This window comes from Trichoplax adhaerens, genomic scaffold (assembly GCF_000150275.1).
Source record: "Trichoplax adhaerens TRIADscaffold_2 genomic scaffold, whole genome shotgun sequence".
Taxonomy (NCBI): Eukaryota; Metazoa; Placozoa; class Uniplacotomia; order Trichoplacea; family Trichoplacidae; genus Trichoplax; species Trichoplax adhaerens.
The window spans coordinates 5,039,310-5,060,082 of NW_002060944.1; the positions used below are offsets into that span (position 1 = coordinate 5,039,310).

At 34.2% G+C, this 20,773-nt stretch overlaps 3 protein-coding genes across 3 annotated transcripts; 2 read left to right on the top strand and 1 right to left on the bottom strand.

Moving 5' to 3' along the window:
* Nucleotides 1-232: 232 nt before the first annotated feature.
* Nucleotides 233-8,434, top strand: TRIADDRAFT_53483 (uncharacterized protein; the record flags this gene model as incomplete). Its single annotated transcript, XM_002109409.1, has 12 exons — nucleotides 233-334; nucleotides 1,141-1,190; nucleotides 1,651-1,862; nucleotides 1,961-5,215; nucleotides 5,333-5,448; nucleotides 5,597-5,822; nucleotides 5,967-6,052; nucleotides 6,164-6,353; nucleotides 6,649-6,755; nucleotides 7,393-7,461; nucleotides 7,544-7,617; nucleotides 8,107-8,434. 12 exons carry the CDS (start codon nucleotides 233-235, stop codon nucleotides 8,432-8,434), a joined length of 4,815 nt encoding a protein of 1,604 aa, XP_002109445.1.
* Nucleotides 8,435-10,867: 2,433 nt separating this feature from the next.
* TRIADDRAFT_53484 (uncharacterized protein) lies at nucleotides 10,868-15,994 on the top strand (the record flags this gene model as incomplete). The annotated part of the gene is made up of 21 exons (XM_002109410.1): nucleotides 10,868-11,031; nucleotides 11,604-11,677; nucleotides 11,889-12,038; nucleotides 12,124-12,327; nucleotides 12,437-12,535; nucleotides 12,617-12,725; nucleotides 12,811-13,005; nucleotides 13,108-13,237; nucleotides 13,362-13,429; nucleotides 13,514-13,652; nucleotides 13,740-13,826; nucleotides 13,898-13,968; nucleotides 14,051-14,102; nucleotides 14,269-14,350; nucleotides 14,462-14,493; nucleotides 14,625-14,737; nucleotides 14,816-14,960; nucleotides 15,042-15,182; nucleotides 15,421-15,611; nucleotides 15,760-15,837; nucleotides 15,907-15,994. 21 exons carry the CDS (start codon nucleotides 10,868-10,870, stop codon nucleotides 15,992-15,994), a joined length of 2,412 nt encoding a protein of 803 aa, XP_002109446.1.
* Nucleotides 15,995-17,062: 1,068 nt separating this feature from the next.
* On the bottom strand, nucleotides 17,063-19,851 carry TRIADDRAFT_53485 (uncharacterized protein; the record flags this gene model as incomplete). Its single annotated transcript, XM_002109962.1, has 13 exons — nucleotides 17,063-17,245; nucleotides 17,342-17,395; nucleotides 17,558-17,671; nucleotides 17,807-17,859; nucleotides 17,984-18,104; nucleotides 18,196-18,266; nucleotides 18,386-18,458; nucleotides 18,563-18,599; nucleotides 18,727-18,792; nucleotides 18,917-19,039; nucleotides 19,188-19,379; nucleotides 19,638-19,702; nucleotides 19,783-19,851. 13 exons carry the CDS (start codon nucleotides 19,849-19,851, stop codon nucleotides 17,063-17,065), a joined length of 1,221 nt encoding a protein of 406 aa, XP_002109998.1.
* Nucleotides 19,852-20,773: the final 922 nt, after the last annotated feature.

The following is a 20,773-nucleotide window of genomic DNA, read 5'->3' on the forward strand; positions in this document are numbered from 1 at the left end:
GCGTACAGTAACACTAATCATCTTACTGCATTCATTAATTCATTCAATGTGGACATGATAACTGTAGATTACAGTAGTTGTAGATCTCTTGTAAGAATCTAAGACCACTTTTACAATAACGAAGTAGAAAAATTAAGGTCGTAAAGTACTTGTCCGGATGCTAGTCGTGATTCTATAGTATGCGCAAACCGTACTGGTACGGACTACGAGTAGATATAGCACAGTAGAAGGAATGAACGATATAGTAGCAGTAATTCAAACTTGCTTGAAGCAGAGATATTCAGTGTATTATTGTATAGGAACTGCATGTAATTTACTTTTCCATGGTTATACGGTATGTTGATATTTACTTTTACATCAATGAGCGATTTTCTGATAGTATTTCTCTTATAATAGACGTCAAAAAAAGGCTTTAAAAACAACTTCGAAAAAATGAATTAATTGGAAGCTTTGTCAGCTTTCCTTCTAGCAGTCTGTAGAATTAACCTGAATGTCCGATGCGCATGCACAAGCCAAATTACCATGGTTTCCTTTCAACGCTATCTAATAACGTAAAGTTAAACGGAAATTGCTGCAAGCTCTTATGATTATCAAATCGATTCAATTATCCATACAAGTATTCAAGGGTAGAAAATCACTGTAATTCACAATAATATACATGACTTCGTATACTGGAAATCGAAAACATACTACTAGGCTAAATTGACTCTTGATACAGTAATCTTTTGCATCAAGCGGATACTTGGATGAATTTGTACTGCGTTGGAGTTATTGTCGATAAGATGCACTTTAATACGTACATATAGGAAGGATAGTTATTCGGTTCTTAATTGTAAATGTATATCAAATTAGACAGTGGTACGCAATTTTTTTCAATATCTTATATGCGTACATGCAGGCTTTCACTTCTTTTCCTCTACGTTATGATCCGACAAACATCGGTAGTCGGTAGTTAGGTTGTTTAGCGTTCACTTGGACTCGATGATTGGTTTGCAGCAGATTGGCCATACTCACCTTTTCTCCACTGCCACAATAATACAATAATTATTTTACTCTAATCGATTAGCAAAGAGTAATCAATTGCTCAGTAAATTAAAAAGTGATGCAAATATCACTACATTGATTGGCAATCTCAAATAGGCAATTATACACTTATGCCGGTACTTTCAGCAGCTGTTAGAAAATCAAAGGTAAATACTAATTTATTATAGATATTTATTAAGTAACTAATTGTATCTGCTTCTTTCAGACGACAAAGGCTTTAACAAATTCTATAATATCGTTATTGATTTCAGTAATAGTCTCTATTATTCATTTTTAAGATACTTGTAATCAAAAACCTAATTTAATCCAGACGTTGTAGTAATCATAAATATCAGTAAAGTATTAATACATCACAACCGACTGTGAACAAGAATAACAATTGAGTTATATCCTTCACACAACGCTTAAATCTATCCATGCGCATTTTACAGGTTTAAATTTTTTAAATTCGCCGTAAAGTTATCGTTCTAGTCAGTACTTTCTAAGTGTCAAGTTTTATATTAGACTACAGTTAAGTTTTCTATGATTCGTTGTTTATTACGATATAAAATGAAAAGAAATTAATTGTGCCATGATGACAAAATAGCTTATGTATTTTCATTACAGGAAGCTCCAAGAAAAGTGTACCAAATCTCAACATTTATGTCACATTATGGAATCATTTAATTTATTAGAAAATCAAGACAGTATTATTGCTAACTTTCACAACTATATCAAGCTATTAAATGATGATTTTGATGACGGAGTCTTATACATCGACAATATTACTAAACTGTCAGCAAATTTGTGCGGTATTGAACAAAAGTTACATATATATGGTAATAAACTAAAGTAATGCTATTTCTTAATATAAAATTATAAAAATTATTGAATAATCCTTCAAATATGCTCACATCTTTTTCAATTTTAATCATAGCAACAATTGAACGAGATATTCTCTGGAGGCTGGTAGTGATTGTGTCGGCTTTACTGGAATGCAATCACAAAGATATAGCATTAACCCTCCTTGACTGTATTGTTGAGCATGGTTCAATGTATAATCAGTATAGCTATGCTATGGCTGTTCATATGCTAGCTTCGACCCATCTTAAGAAATCTGATTACTCTAAGGCTTTGCCTTTATACGATTCTTGCTTAAAACTTGTAAACGATCTTAGCATCTATGATATTGAAATCAAATGTCACCTTGATTTAAGTCGCGCCTATATTGCCATCAATGATACCAAAATGGCTATTTTACATTATGAAAGCGCGTTGTATGTTGGAAAGAAAGGTAGTAAAAATTATGACAATAAGAAAAATTCGGATGAAATCAGTAGATATGTACTTAGCAAGCTTAATGCATCGCATGATAACGATTCAAATACGCCCAGCATCACTAGCAGTTCAATTCAAGATTGGACAGTGGAATTTGAGAATGAAAATCTTGCTGGTAGCTCTCAATATGTCTTTAAAGTTTTAGGCAGCAATGATAAGTTGACCGGAGAACATTGGCTTCATTGTGAAGAAGAAGTTATAGGAAAGCTAAGTGTAATGTATAAAGTTCTTGGATTATATAAAGAAGCTTTAAAATATGCTACATCGCACATCAAGGTCTTGAATACTAGAGTAGGAAATCATGACGCTAATTTACTACTTAAACAAAAGCTCACCAAAGAAATAACAATTCAATCTAGTGGTGAAAATCATGAAAAGAAAGTTAATAATAGTCAATTGAAACATTCATCGGACGAAGTAAATCAAAAATGCGAGAGCCATGACCTCACAGAATCAACAATAAAAAATGATGACGATAAGAGTAAAGATACTGAGGGAGAACGTGGCGATTCATTACAAATTTTGCTGTTGGAGGCCCACGCTAATCTTGGATCTATTTATTTATTATTACAAGAGTATAAACTTGCTATCGCTGCATATGAAGCTCTAGCTGTTTTAAGCAGGAAAGCCAACAAAACTCTAATGCTTGGTACCGCATATGGAAGTATTGGTGTAGCGTACTCTAAAATGGGCAATTATAGTTTAGCGTTAGCTTACTGCGAGCAACAGCTACATTTATCTATGAAAGCTGCCGATTCATCATCACAAATGGATGCTTTGCTAAAACTAGGAGATATCTGTCAGTCGTCTGGTGAATTACTAAAGGCTATAAACTATTACGATAAGACATTAACTCTTTCACTAAGAACATATAGTATCCAATACGAAGCTTGTTGTAAATTGACTGCAGTCTATTATACCATGAAACATTATCGACAAGCGCAAATTAGTGCCGAACAAGCTCTACGATTAGCAAAGCAAATGTTGGATTATGATAAAGAAATGATAAGCAAATATCATCTATCCTATTTGCATTGCCTTCAAAATAATTACGAACAGTCTATTGTTTTTCTATATGAAGTTGTTTCATATTTTGAAAATGACTTATCGCGTTATGAAATTGAATTATTAAATTCTTACCGTTATATACAGGAAGTATTGATAAAACTAGATAGAGTAGATGAAGCATTAATGTATGCTGAGAAGTATAATTCCTTTCGTTTAGTAGAATTTGTTAAATTGAGGGATCAATTTCATGGATCACGACGTGATAATTACTCATTATCATTAGAGGAAATTTTAAGTGCTACACAAAGTATGTCATCCGATTCCATGCTTCTCTACTATTCAGTGGTTCATGGATATATCTACTTGTGGTTAATATCACCTACACGAGACATTATTCGATTCCATCAAGTTAAATTGAAAGGCATCGGATATCTATGTAATCAGATGCAAAATTTTAGTAACATAGGCAGATCTGCAGTGTTGAGAAAAAAACGTGCCACCTCACCAGAAAATTCCGACTCCAAAATTATTCCTAATAATGCCGGAAAATCTGAAATGCCTTCAGCTAGAAGCGTTCTTGAAGATAAAGATCTGTTCAATCAAAATGATTTGCAAAGATTATACTATCATACGGAAAATCGAAAGTTGTTTGATTATCGTCAAAGTCATTCAGTCCGTGATGATCCAACATTTCTTCATGAATTATATGAACGTATCCAGTGCAGTAGTGTGTTATCGGCTCTAAAAACCCTGTATGCTAAACTTATCTCACCTATTGAAAATGATCTCAATCTAGCTAGTATCGATCATTTAATCATAGTTTGTGGAAACCATTTAGCCTTTGTGCCGTATTATACATTATGTGATGCCTGTGGTACAAGTTTATATCAAAAATTTAAAGTCAGCATTTTCTCGTCTCTTCTAACACTGCAAATTGCCAATAGTAATGCTATGAAGCATTCAATGCATAACTATGCTACTAGTTATCAAAAACCAAGGGTTCATGTTTACCCATACGATCTATCATTACAACAGTTTAAGGAAGGCGATAAAAAGGAAACTTCCGATAATATCATTCAATCTGAATGCATCTTAGTAGCTGGTAATCCTGTTTTCAAGCAAAAACTAGCAAGCAATGAACGTGTTTGGAAATCAAACAATCCGTTATCAATGTCGTTAGACGAAGTTAGGCAAATTGGATTACGACTGAATACAACGCCTTTAGTAGGCTCGATGGCAACCAAGGAACGGGTACTCCAGGAATTAACCAAAGCTTCAGTTGTCCATCTATCAACATTAGGCTGTTTATATTATAACTGTTTAGCATTTACTCCCAATCCTTATCGATTGAATACGGATACAGCGGAAGAAGATTCCTATTTAGTGACAATGGATGACTTGAAACAAATAAAATTAAAAGCAAAAATTATCGTTCTCAGCTCGTGCAGCCAGAATAGCTATAGCGATAAAAATGCTCTACATCAGTTAACTTATCATTTACCCAATATGCTACTGGCTTGTGGAGCATGTTCTGTTCTTGTACCGCTATGGCCGATACCTGATTTGGCATCTGATGCCTTTTGGTTCCATTTTTACAGTCATCTTTACAAACATCAACGATTAAGTCTAGCATTAAAATCAGCATTAAATAGCATTCGAGAAGATAATCGACTGGTCGAACCCGTATGCTGGGGATCTTATGTGCTCTTGGGACAAGATATGGCTATAGATATTAAACAGATAGAACATCACATGTTGAATAAATCTATTGATGAACAAAAAATGCGAATGGAAACATTACTTACCAGTAAACAGACATCATCACCCCGCGATAAATCATTCGAGGGTAATAAATTTCACGTAGTTACCAATTATGAATTGCAGAATAAGTTTGTGGCAGTATGCAAAAATAATTTGAATTTTTATATATCAAACAAACTCATCAATTGATTTAATTCTATAGAAATAAATGTCGTACCCTCTGTGAAGATGAATGAATTACAGAAGTTATTAGCTGAATTATTTAAATGCTATAAAATGCCTGATTTTATTCAGATTGTAAAGGAAATGTTGCAGCTGGTAAGAAACTTCCATTTAGATCGAATTTTGTATAGTACAGTAGCGTATGAGAAGGTTTACCTCTTTAAAATAGTGTTTTACAATTGTGATATCTTTTCGTTCTGACCACGATAATAATTATTTGAAACTCACCATGTTTTCATTTAAGATTGACCGTGCAGTAGCATATGTGCAAGATTTACAGCAAAATCCTGATACGATGCAGCTATCGACCGAAATGGCAGAAATACCAGCATGTCGAAAATTATTGTCTTTGATTGGTTTTAACTTTCAATCTAATCCAAATCAGTTGGACAATAATTGTGTTATATTTCCACATTGGGACTATGATAGTCTCCTAAGGCCATGTCAACTAGCCTTGAGATCTATTAAGGGTAAGCTAGTAGTAGTATTTCAAGGCTTCATTGTTATTGAATCATTTCAGAACTTTTTCTCAATTTGGAAAACTATTGATGCGCATAATCTAGTTAGAAAAATTACTTATAAGGACTCAATCGTTTTCTATATTTTTACCTAAGGAATAGTGAAATTTCCGTCCTGCCTCTTTGCAATTTCCAAGTTATTGCCGTTAGATGATAAACTGCATAAATATTTGATTAAACTGGTATATATAACTAAACTATATGATATCCTGTTCAATTAAATTGTTCTAAAATCAATTTATATTAACATCCAAGTAATATACTTATGATTTAATTAAATATTTACTTGATAGTTACATGCGACTAATTCAAGCTACATCGACATTACGGATTCCTATGTTCATAATGTTTGGCAAGTTAACCCTAAGTCCCGGCAGCTATTGATAAGCCTAGGATATCATCAAGCAGGAACTTTATTGATACCAGATCGAAATTTAAATGCCCAAGTGAGAGATTGTTGCCAACTTTTACTAGCACTACTTGGTAAGACTTAAGTACAGAAGCTAAAAATTTCATTCGATAATGAATCATACTGTAGACAGCGTATTTATCATCTTCCTATTATGGTTGATAAAGTCTATATGTGGTCGATATCATGTATTAATAATTGTTATTAATACTATGCCTGAATCAGCTAGTAGTTTAAAGAATTAAAATATGCTAACTGTAATATTCAAGTAGTTGTGTCATGTTATTTAATTCATAGGCATGTGTATGATTTCACTGTTATTAATATGCCATAATTTTAATTATCTATTTTAAATTAAAAAAAATGTAGCTCCGGAATCTAATTCAATTAAACCTAAGCGTAATAGGACCAAATCAGCTCCAGAGTCAATGCTGAACGAACAGAAATTTTCATCTCGTCCAACAGCGTTGACGCCGGTAATATAATTGTTTATGTGAAATATGAGTAACTATTTCTTTTATTCGCTGAATTAAATGCTTGTAGCGATGAATTAAACGTCTATAGCATTATTAGGCTACAATAGCTTTAGCATTGTTCATACGTTGACCGAAGTTAAAGGCTGAAAATATTTAATATTAATTTAATGCAGAAAATGATACATTCAGATAAGACTGATTTTATTTGAACAACCTTCCAATTACTGATGAACAATATTTTTACGCGGTTTTAAACAAGTTTGATTAAGCTAGGTTTATAATCTAACATTCATTTTTTACAAATTAATTTGCTTAGAAGTAATGTACTATATCATGAAATCGTAGATCATCACTAATTACAGAAGTATTTGAGATAAAGTATAAATGATTTAAGCTTGTTTGCCTGCCATAATGGGATCGTGTATATATACTACGACAAACAGAGCAATGGCACTCTCTTGTAACGCGTAGTGTGAGATGGATTTTCTCTCTATTATATTTTACTCGTTCATGAAATTGGAGAGAAAAAATAAGCTAATATACTATAGCAATGCTTTATGAAGAGTTTTATAAATTCTTGTATTAGACTTGATGATAAGTCAACGGAAATTGTAACCGATTATTTATATTTTACTAGGAAATGAGCGACGCATCATCATTGTCATCTTTTAAACTTCCGCCTTTGAATGATCAATCCAGTGACAGGGTATCGTTTTAACACCTACGACTGTTATTTATTTTCTAAGAACTTGCTAGCACAAGGAAATTGACCTATTTTATCATCTTAGGTTTTGATGACCTCAACTTGGTCTCCACGAACATCGTTCAAAACTAGCTCAGGGACTGTTAAGCTTGCCAAGAGGTAACCACGCCGCTGTTATCAACTTGAATACATTTAGAAGTCTTACAACGTATTGTGAATTAACTATATTTGTTACATAGTTGTAGAAAGATGTATCTAAGCATTTCTACTTTTGCATATCAATTGTAGTTTAATAAAGTAAGCAGGCTACATGTATAATTACTCGTGAGCGGACATGATTTACATAATACTAGTTAGCAATACATTCACACAATACACCCACAATCCACTAGATGCTGGATATTAAACTTTCGCAGTTTAACATACACCTATTATAAAAGGATGTCATAACAATTTACAGTAACTGCTACAATATATACTGTATATACAATGCGTAAACGGAATGTATTCCTTTATGATTGAAAAAAAACAAATTAATATTTCTAGGGTAGAGTCTGTGTTAGAGCAGTGTACGATACGCAGATTATATATTTGTGCCTATACGTGAATAAAATATTTTTTTGAGGATCTTCTTTTATACCCCTATAGAATGGATGCCTTGAATACAGGATTCTCACATTATGCAATCGATGCTGATGAATGGCATCAAAAGCAAGTTGGAAAGCAGGGTATCAGCAGTGCTGCGGCAAGCAATGATCTCTCATTACCTGCTGAAGGTGTGGTTAAGGTTAAATCCGGTAGTTCACCTTCTTGTCCACGAATACCAATTAATTATAAGCCAGCCATGACGTCCACGACAATCTTGCAACAACGACATCGAGGTCATCAGGCTTATAATGAGCAGCTGAAGGACGTTGTTGATCATAAAGACTATACAATTGATCAAATGTATCACATGTCAGAGAACGAATTGTAGTCCTGCATGGTTTAATAACATAGGTGAAAACAGCTAATTCATAAATCTCCGCGACATTTTCATATTGAATACAGACATAGTAATTTGTTGCTGCCAATTTTATAATGTATCTAATGAATCGACGTGATAGCTAGATGTATCCATAATCATATACGTGTATTAGATATCCTAATTTGTTGCTGACAATTTTATAGTGAGTGTATCTAATGGATCGACGTGATAGCTAGATGCATCCATAAACGTATACTTGTATTTATAAAGATAATTTTTGTGTACATGTACACTACCTGCAAAAGCTTATGATATTACCACGCTTAATTAAACGCGAGACAAGTTCGTAACATACATATAAATACCGGTAAAAAGTATCTGTCTAGTTGCTATTACTATTCTTATGTTATCCTATACGAAATCTTCTATACCACTACAGACTCCACCAATACACTACGTCCATATAATGATTGAGTTATACCCATAAAAAAACAAAGGTAATGGGATGAAAAGAGAATTTGTGGAACTCATTAAATTACCGTCCATTAATTAAATTAAATTAAATTATATTATATGCAACAATAAGGCTGATGCTTTAACTAGCAAGTAGACGCAACAACACGCGTATATCGAAAATTTATGATAAAGATTATACGGTATAATTTTACAAGGTGATAATCGTATTGTCGATTTTACTCTGTAATTACAAAGTAATTGAAATTAAGGCTGAATTATTGATCTGCTGAATTTCTACTAAGTATTGACCTACTGTACTAACATATGCATATTATCATGTATGACGTGCAGTACTGCATGTTTACGTCAATATTGTAAGATACGAATAAAGTTTGTTCGGTTCAAAATCAATATAGCATTGGTAAGGTTTTTAAGGTAAATTGTTTTACTTGGTGTCTTTGAACCTTGCATTTGCGGCTATATATGTCAAGTGTTTGCACTGTTGATTCAATAGAAAGGAAAACTATTGAGGAAACGATATAATTTGTTCCATGATCCAGGTAGAGTATTCCGATGCTACACAGTAGGATACCGTACCTCCCACATTCCTTCCAAGGTTAACTCCAAAAATAGAGACGTGTCTCTCTCCCTTTTTTAAGCCATTCCTACAAAATATCTAAAATCCAATCAGCATATAACTTCTTTACATTTTTATGCTAAAAAAGAATGCCAGTTCTGGAGATTTAGCGCTACAGCTTGTATCGTCTTTACCAGAGCTCAGAGGGTCAGAGTTTTGAATGCACTGGCGCCCCGCGGGTGTTGTATAACTTTTACTAAAGTATATTGACTCACGGATCAAGGGTTAATGACGCTTGTAGCATATTAAAGCGATCACGGTTAGGGCTCTGGTCCGTACTCCGTATTGAGTTTTCTTGACCTTTACTGCCTGCAAGTCTTGCCAGGGACTAGACAACAAAAAATTTTCCCCTCCTGCCCGCAACTGAATTTGTCTTGGCTCTCTCTCATTTTGTCTTGATTCTCTCTTATAATACTTGATAGGAAAATTTTTTTTTTTATGATTATAAAACGGGCAAATTTCAGTTCCTGTCTGCAGCACTGCATAGCGGGCTACAACCTTATCACAATGTCATTTTGCAAAGTTGCTGAAATTCAAGCATTGGATATAAATTTGCCATTTGTATATTATTATGTACCAGCAAATGTGGAGAACTTAGTACCGTACACCGTTCATTTGAATTGATAATTATTTATATATATAATTAGTTGATTACTGGTGCTTATGTATCTCCATTATACAGTACGAGTATGGACAAAGAGCCCTGAATTATTCAAAGTTCTACATTACGAATATACCGTAGTATACAGTATGCTTACAAGAAAATGTTATCCAATTAGCGACTCTTCCATTTTAGTTTTAGCCAAGAAAAACTCTCAAAGTGCCAGATAAAATGTTTTATAGCTGTGATATGTTGTACAGCAAGTGGACTTTCAATGTCTATCTGTTCAGTACAGTATACTGTTCATTATTATGAACTCGGTGTTGTGATCATACGGACACTCGGACAGAACACTGGTACAGGACGGTATTACGTAATTCTCCTAAAATACAACTGGTAGAAGCGTCGAACTGAAACATGACATACTGTACAGTGTACAGTATGTAGAGTACAGACACCAGGGCACAGCTGAAGCCTGAGTGGCTGACGTTTCACCGTCCTGTCGGCTTGGTCTCGCGTGCTACCTGCCTACAGTACGTCCAGGACGATACTGTACACTGTACACTGTACACTACAGTCAAAACACTGTAGTGGAGGATCGTAGTCCTCGCTCGACGGCACGGTAAAACGTCACCCCCTGGGCGTCAAATCACTGAAGTCAACTCGATCAAGATTGTGGCAATCTCATATTGACGTTGGCAGTAGAAAATTCATTGGCAGTGAAAAAATCTTCTCCAAAGAGATCAACATGTCTGGCAATCAAGGAATGGAAAGGTTGATCCCTTTGGTCAACAAGTTACAAGATGCTTTCTCCCAGTTAGGTTTGGATTCACCTATGGATTTACCGCAAATTACTGTGGTTGGTGGACAAAGTGCTGGTAAAAGCTCCGTTTTAGAAAATTTTGTCGGCAGGTAAATCAAAACAGGACACTGCATGACTGCCTTGTTTCTTCTACGATCATCCTTGAATTCATTGTGGTATTCTTACTTATGGATGAACAAGAATTCAATGGATTAATCATACTGTTACTTTATTTCTATACCACAAGTCATGACAGTTTATGCATAGCATGTTGATAATCGTTGTAATTTAGGCTTGAAAGAAGGAATAGTAGCTATTGTAGACTTTAATCATATCGACACAACTACTGTAACATCATCAATCAAGGGTTTGCAATAACTTGCTGATGTTGATTTCACTTAGTAGAATAAAATGGAACAGCAAAGAGATTCAATGAAAAAAAAAATAGCAGCTTCTAAGCTGGCAATTCTTATCATAATTGTAACATAGCAAGTTGAATGACAGTTTAGCTTATTTGCTGTACAGTCTTGATGCATAGATAATTTTGCATACCCTTATGCCAATAGAAATCATGGCATCTTGACTTCAATTCAAACATACAATGGGGTAATGGTATTGAAATGGTTACACTCACTATATTCTACACTTCATGACATGTTATTGATTGCACTTGTTACCACAGGGATTTCTTACCTCGAGGTTCTGGTATAGTTACGAGAAGGCCACTGGTTTTACAGCTGGTTAATAATAAAATGGGTAAGTTGACTCTCTATTTGTTTAACTTCAGCATAAACGGGTTATTTTCTTAATCTGGATTGGCAAAATCCAATCATATTCTTCCGTCGGTTATACCTTGTTCAAGCGAATGAATTTGCATAAACTAATTAAATATGGAAGAATGACATGTTCATGGCGTTGTTAATCAACATTTTCATCGATACAATCTTACACTCCCTTATTATTGTAGAATATGGAGAATTTTTACACTGTCGTGGTCGAAAATTTACTGACTTTAACGAAATTCGTAAAGAAATTGAAGATGAAACCGATAGAGGAACAGGACAAAATAAAGGAATATCCCCCGTTCCTATTAATCTCCGAGTCTATTCTCCACATGGTAAGATGATACAACCACCCAAGGAGATCAAATTAGGAAGAAAGATAGAGTTACTCAATTAAATTTTCATCTTTCGCAATTGTAGTACTTAACTTAACCCTAGTGGATTTGCCTGGTATGACTAAAGTTCCAGTTGGCGACCAACCTGCAGACATTGAAAAACAAATTAGAGATATGATTATGCAATTTGTAACCAAAGAAAATGCTCTAATTTTAGCTGTATCACCCGCCAACGCTGATTTAGCTAATTCTGATGCCTTAAAAATTGCCAAAGAAGTTGACCCGCAAGGTATTAGTCTATTACTAAAAGTCAATTCTAAGTTTTAGCTATGCCCGAATTAGATATCTTTTGTATTGAAATAGTACCACATTACGAGAACTTTCCAACTTTGCTACAGGTCTTAGAACTATCGGAGTCATTACCAAGTTAGATTTAATGGATGATGGAACTGATGCTAGAGATATATTAGAAAACAAGTTATTGCCGTTAAGGCGGGGTAAGGACTATGAAAATGATAAAACTATAACATTGGTACTGATTCATTATACTCTCTGCTTCTAAATATTCTTGATGGTAGGATATGTTGGAGTTGTCAATCGTAGTCAAAGAGATATCGAGGGTAGAAAAGACATTAGGACAGCACTCGATTCTGAAAGAAAGTTCTTCCTTGGTCACCCTTCTTACATGTAATACTCAAAAAAATGAGATGTAGCTATTTTTTGGAATATTGCCCTTCAGCCATTTTAATCTTCATGCGTTTAATTTGGATAGGCATATGGCTGATAGAATGGGGACTTCATTTTTACAAAAAGTCTTAAATCAGCAGTTGACAAATCATATCAGAGATACTTTGCCAGTATTGCGAAGCAAATTGCAACAGCAATTTTTGGCCTTAGAGAAGGAAGTCTCGGAATTTAAAAATTTCAGTAGTGATGATCCCCAAAGAAAAACGAAAGCATTGCTAACGTTAGCATAAAAAATAATTGATATTAACTCATACAGTGTAATTAATTTACTATAGCTTGCGTGACCAAGTTAATGTATTCTACTTTTTATCGTTATACTAAGGATGATTCAACAATTTGAGAAGGATTTTACAAAAGATATCGAAGGATCCACTACAGACAGTCTAGAATTATCGGGCGGTGCTAAAGTGAATAGAATATTTCATGAACGATTTCCTTTTGAACTTGTTAAGGTAAATATTCGTCATTATTGCTAAAAATATGGGAGGATTTATTGTAACAACATTAGGTTCTGCAATTGAATACGTTTCTTGATTTCAAATCTCTATCCTTGTGTTGTATACGTATGTACTACAGCTCGAAGTAGATGAAAAAGAACTGAGAAGAGAGATAACTTATGCTATTCGAAATATCCATGGTGTTAGGTAGTGCCTTCCTTATATAAATATCTTTGGGTGCATCGTGTCTACCTACCTGTGCTGTTCAACTAAAAACAAATTTATCAATAGATCTGGCTTATTTACTCCTGATATGGCCTTTGAAGGTGTAACCAAACGTCAGATTGAACGCCTAAAATCCCCCAGTATTAAATGTATAGATATGGTGATAAATGAAATATCCAATAGCGTTAACAAAATATCGGAAATGGTATTATTTTCATATACAAACATTCGATAATAGCCAATATAATTATAAATGGAATATTCAATAAATTATTCTGTTTATTTTTATAAGATGTCGCGATTTCCAAGGCTGAGAGACGAAGTCGAACGAATAGTATTGGAGCATGTTCGCAATCAAGAAGTCAAAGCTAAAGATGCCGTATGCTATGCGATCATTATTTCATTTCTTATCTACTATTACATGGTATTTTAATAATGTTTTCTTTACAGGCCGTATTTCAAATCGATTTTCAATTGGCATATATTAATACGAATCACCCTGATTTTATTGGTTCTGCTAAGTTAGCTGCTATTTTTTTAAACTATTCCTTATAAAGTTCTGTCGCTAAATCTAAGCCATTTTGGTTAATGATCTCATTCTAGTGCTCAAGTTAAGAGTGTTGCAAGCACAACTAAAAAGAGAGTCAGCAACCAGGTGGTAGCTTTAGTTTTTTAACTTTCTAATGTTCTTTACTTTGAAAGTATATTTACTGTAGTTAGTAATAAAGTCTCTAGTCATTTATGTGACATGAAACTGTTGTTAGAATATCCTAACTAATTTAATGAACGCAAAATTAACCGTGTTCTTTGTCCATTGAAAGGTCATTCGTAAAGGTTGGCTGACTTTGACTAGTGTTGGTTTTATGAAGGGAATGTCAAAAGATTACTGGTTTGTTCTAAGTGGTTAGTGCCTAATTTGTGCAATATCGTTCGACGAATTTGTCACGCTTTCCTATAGCATCCTCTCCTAGAGGAGTAATCTAAAAGTATTCTTAATTTTAAACTGATATGTAGCGGAGACACTCGCTTGGTATAAGGATGAACAGGTAGCTTAAGTTTCTGTGTTTCTTTTATTATTTTATGGTTACTATATGGTAATCTTGAGTAGAGTACCTTGAAAATTAGTAGTTTTATATTGCCAACGATTTTTATTTTGATAATTTTCCTTTTTTTATAGGAACAAGATCAAAAGTATCTTCTTAATCTAGAAGGCTGTAAAATAAGAGATTTAGATGCTGGATTCATGGGCCGAAAAGCTCATTCATTTGCATTATTCAACCCTGATAAAAGGTTCGCATGCTGTGACATGTATTAACTAACTATTTTGTCTTACAACTTTACTGATGCAGTTGGTTATCCCAATGATAGAAATTTGTATAAAGAACATAAAACCTTAGATCTCTGTGCCTCTTCCGATGAAGATCTTGATAGCTGGAAAGCTTCATTCCTACGTGCAGGTGTTTATCCGGAAAGATTACAAGAAGCGGATTCTGCTGGTGGATCATCTTCTACTGTTCGTATTTAGATGATTGGGTGTGATTGATATTTTCAATATCCCGAGATTAACTTAACATTTAAATCACACGTCTCTTAGGCTGATTTAGGTTCACTGGATCCGCAACTTGAAAGACAAGTAGAAACTATTCGCAACTTGGTTGATTCTTATATGTCTATAATAAAAAAAATTATACAAGATTCCGTACCAAAAATATCTATGCATCTAATTGTAAACAATGTAAGCTATGTAATTGCTTTGTTTAGCGGCTGACAGCTCTTACGTCGACATAGTTTTGTAACATAGAATTTTACTTTGTTTTTCTAATATGACTTAAGACCATCGCTTTTATCGGATCGGATTTACTGAGTGGACTTTATTCTTTGACTGCCACAAGTGGAGTTAGTATATTTTTTGATAGATTTTTTCTGCTAATACGATACACGTATAATGATAAATTTTCTGAACCTATTTATAGGGCTTAGATTCTCTGATGGAAGAAAGCAAGGAGGAAGAAGTGAGACGCGAACAAATGGTTCGCATGTATCATGCATGTAAAGAAGCTCTTACTGTTATCGCAGATATTACGAATAAAACTATCCATACTCCAGATCCTCCCCCAATACCGGAAGATGAAATGAGCAACGCAATGCCTACACGGCCTGATAAGTAATTTTGCCGCTTGCTTATATGCTTGCTTGATGTTTGCTTTGGCTGTTTGATTGCTGCTGTCTAATTACGCTCCGCTTTTCGAATACGCACGCTTTCATAGTCCTGATCATTTTAGTTCTCATCGTACTGCACCTCAACCTCCTAGGCGTCCATCTGCACCTTCTCGCCCTAATGCACCATCTAGGCCATTGGAACCCACCCGCCTACCACCATCAATTCCAAGGTAATATTCTTAGTCATTACAGTTAGGCTCGGTAAGATTCTGAATTAACTCTTCTAACATTGTACTTAGTCGTCCACCTCCATCATCTCCGAAGCCAGCTCCGCAAGTACCGAGAAAGCCCACTGGTAGGCCTACTATTCCCAATAGACCTCAATAACTGACGAATATGCAAGACTTGCTTTAGCTCCAGTAGTGTCTACTGTTTTAGGTTAACGCATATTTGCGATTTTGCATTTAGCTGCTTAGTCTGATATAAAATTCTAAAACATTGCCATCATGACTCGTAATGTCAAAAATAAATTGCATTTGCGCGCATCATTTTATAGCAAACGTACTTTATTTTAATCTTTATACATGATAGAATCTAAAACAGTAAATTTCAGCAATTGGAATAATTTCAAAATCAGTTTGAAATCAAGTTCTTTACTCATGCTTTATTTAGGCAGTTAGAATTTTCGCTTTGAATTACTTAAGTAATTTACAGTGGTTTACTTTAGAACAATTAATAGCAATGTTATCTTGTCGCATAGATTAATCTTGGTGAGTTCGGTTGAGCGTTTCGTAAATGCAGACAACAATCACTATTCAATCCTCGAATCCAGAATTTCAAAACATGTACATCTTGACCATTTACACCTAATATCTGTAAAAGTCTGTAGGACAAATTCGTTAATTGGATTGCAATTTGCTAAACGTAATGATGAATATATATATATATATTTATATATATATGTTTACTTTTTGGTTTCTTGTTCCGTATGATATTCTGTCTTGATAAATTTATAGAATAGTTTTGCTTTACTGGATTTATTGTACATTAAAACAAGAAAGCTTTTTAATGAACGGTGTGGTCGCAATATTGAAATATTTTATGATAACTGTACTAACTTCATGTATTCTTGCTTAACGGCTAAAAGGAATTGATTTATTACAGCGGGGGAAGTATTTGTGTCAGATATTAATGTCCCTAGCTTTATTATCAAATTTGGAGCTTCAATGCAAGAAAAATTTTTATTAGTAAATTTACTAATCTATACTGTACGTATATAGATAATACTCGTATAGTGATATTCCTTACTAACAATACCAGAAAATATGAAATTTAAAAATGCTTTAGTACGCTATGCGCGTATCAAGTCACCTTTATCTTTCCATTTTGAGCAATGAGTAAGATTTGTATGCAAATTAAATCCGGCACTATTAGTGGAAAGTTGTAAAATATCAATTAGTATCGATTACAAATTAATGTAGCAATTCTTAAATAACATATTGACCCGGATTTAGCAGAGTTATCCACTTGGTGAGCCAATGGAATAATATCTAAGAGGGCGTATAAATCGGAGGCGAGAACATGTTGGGGGATTTCAGTACATAAGTTTAATCCTAGAAAGTTACATTTCCAAGAATCCTAAACAGTAGGTTAACAGCATTTATGAGATAATTTGAGATAAAATTCTGATATTACAGCTAACATCATATCTCAAGTAACCGGCTTTCACATTACCTGGTATTCAGTATTCTTATATATTACTTTACAACAATCACTAGGTAATAAAGACTAATATAAAAGTAAAAGATAGGTAATTAGAATCTTCAGAGTTTACAACGTTGTTTCTGTATGCTCTTAATGAATAGGGATATAAAAGTCGTTGGCGCTATATGACAAATAAAATGTTACTACGAATATAAACATAACAGTTATAGCTTCTAATTAACTTACCTGTAAAATATCGATGGCAGAAGAAACCAGAGAGTCAACTGATGATCTGATAATGATTTGATTGCCAAGGATGACATGTTGACATAAAGTTAAAAAATCTTCCCTATTCATAGTCTAAATATCAATCAATTAGAGCGTAATAAAACATATATAAATCATACACTTAATACCGTAAATATAATAAGCATCTTTAACAGTGTAGACTGTATTTTATTACTCTGCAGCATGTACATTACTAGCAATATTTACCTGCGACAACTGAAGTATTGAATCGAAATGTGCATCTATCGTGTATTTCTTGTCTAACGATAGAATAAAGTATTGATACTTGAAATACAGGTACAATGCAAACGTCGAAGGGTTCAGCTTTATATCGGGTATTAAAACTTTACATTATTTTTGTCATTAATGATACGGTCAGCATACCTATATCTATGAAATTGTTATCAAAATTAAGAGAAGGACCTTCCAATGATCTTTCTGTAAAATGGCGAGCACCTTCTTTAAGCATCCACGTAAAGTAGGAATGTAATCGAGTAAAGATATCCTACAGTAAGATGAATATTACCTTTCCATGAGTTCGGTCTGTGGTGTGCAATTCAGTACTATTTAGAATACTAATAGTTCCGTTTACTTACCGAATCTTTTAATATATCGGTAAGAGAGCGAGTAGCTCTACCGGTACCGCTTCTTTTGCGTGAAAGTGGGCCTAAGCATAATATACATGTATTATCTCGTTTCATAAGCTATCCTGAATTATTATCTACATTACAGTATACCAATATATCCACATCTGAGAGAAATTTATCAACTAATAAATTAATTTACCTAAATCGAGTGCAATAGTTCTATAAGGATTTCTTTTTACTTGCTTTTTCTCACTTTCATAAACTTTTAATGCCTTTAAAATATTAGATTGCAGCAAGACAAAGTATTTAAGTTTTTAATTTGGTCATCGATAAATAAATATAATAGGAATTTCTATAGAATGAAATATAATCTTACCTTAGATTGTAGATCGCTAGTCACTTTCTGAATGTGGCTATATTATGTAACGATAATAAATATATTCAAGATATTGCTTATCCATTAACTAGTATATATAGAAAGGTTATGAGCAGATATCTATGACTGTCTTTCAATCGTCGTCAGGAATTAAATGAACTTACCTAGTGAAAAAGTTCCAGGAATTGATTAAAAAAATTTTATCCTTGCTTACTATTATAATGCTATACCTATCAATACAATAATCATATGCAAGTTATAGAAAAGTTGATCGGGTCATGGAGTCCTTCAATCATTCTCTTTATATCTATAGTACAACATGTATTTAATTTATGTTTGAACAGAAAAACTGACCATTTTTGCTGTCCTCTAGCTTCAACATCTTTCAAGGAAAATGTATAACTAAAAACATAGCCTTTGAAACTATCGCCGAAGATAACTGGTCCTTCTCTACCAGGGCAGATTTCACAACTAAGGCTAAAATAGGATGAAAGAGAAGATTCAAGAAAAATCCAGTGAATAGTATCTATCGCTGTACATTGTACTTTATAAGGTGATATAATCTACATGAAAGCTGAGCTTAGAATAATATATCTCATTAACACTTAGTCATAGTAGAACTAACCTTCGAATACAAGCATGCCTCAGAGCAGTGTATAATTCAGGACTATCAGGATCATGTCTACTAACATAAACGATATCAGCGCTTTTATCAAAGCTAACTAAGCCACGTTGACCGACAGGTATTGATCCACAGGCATCACAGGAATCGACTTTTGAAGACGAGCTATTACTCGACGCTTTACTTTCATTATCACTAGAGGAAGAGAAGATGTCAATAATGTGTCAACATTGGTGTAATCCTAGACTGTCGTTCTCCACTTTAACCTTTCAAGCATAAGGGTATAAGAATAACGACGGTCCTATTTTCTACTCGTTTATGCTACCTATTCTACCAAAGTGCTTCTTCTACTGTACTGTATCATTCATTAATTCTACGTCTGGATATATATCTATAATGTACAGTGTAGACGTAGCCTATGATGGTGCGGTATGTCGCAAAAGCCCAACTTACTGGTTATCGCCATTGGGTGTTGTTGCTTGATGTTGCTTTGCATAACGATCGATATCGTGAAATACCTAACGAAAATGAATGAAATTTCAACATCGCAAATGAGATCTATCTAAGGATGACTTCCTACAATGATAAATAGGCTTACCTGTGTATAAAATATGATTTTAGGTCCATGAACTTCACAGAAATGGCATAAAGCAACAACAGCATTCATGTTGATTTCCTCGATTCCAACTATGTGTAGAATGCTAACGTCACGCCAGCGTCTCTGCTACTCTACACTGTACACTGTACAGTGTAGAGTTCTTTGCTCCTGTGTGGGTGTCATGTGACTATTGAGTCGTCGCAGTAAAAGGATCTGTAGTAGAAGAAAACCAGTAGTAGTCCATGACCGTGGGATATTCATTCTGTCTCTTGTTGTCTACAGTACGCAACATTATCAAAAAGTACTACAGTATAGTAGTGCCTTACAAGTTGCGTCTTCTTCACTTGGAAATCGGAAAAATTTCGGCGTAATCCTTGATCATTCCAGTGCTGTATAATTAATCCAATCCAATCCGACCTGTACCGTTCTTTTAGTGTGTACTATACGGTAGTGTAGGTACTGTACGATACTGTAGTGGATAGGCAAATGAGTGGTCATACAGCACAGTACAGCGACTGCGCAGTAATGCACACTAGCCTGAAATCACATCCCGATTTTACACCCGTGTACAGTACATTGTACAGTGAGTGTACAGTACATTGTACAGTGCAAGCCTCTCAAGACCTGGACTGGAATCGACTGTACTGTACCGTACCGGACCATACCGGACCGGACTGTACCAGTAGGAGTGACTTCATTTTTTCCACATTAAAACGCTGCCAGTGCATTCTTAGAGATTAATTAAGGTTAAAGGGGTGGAAACGAAAACGAGCTCGCAGGACTGTACTACGGGCAAAGAAGACGAAAGAAAAGGTCATTTATTTTCCATGTCGACGATTGAAAAGCATTAAATACAGTATACGCATATTGATGATGTTTTAAGAATGATGATGGAGTTATTTTATATAGTTGATGATAACAGTCATGTTGTGGAAATGTCGCGTTCGTAACTTCTTGGTCGGTCCTTTCTTGAAATCGACAGTAGTACTAA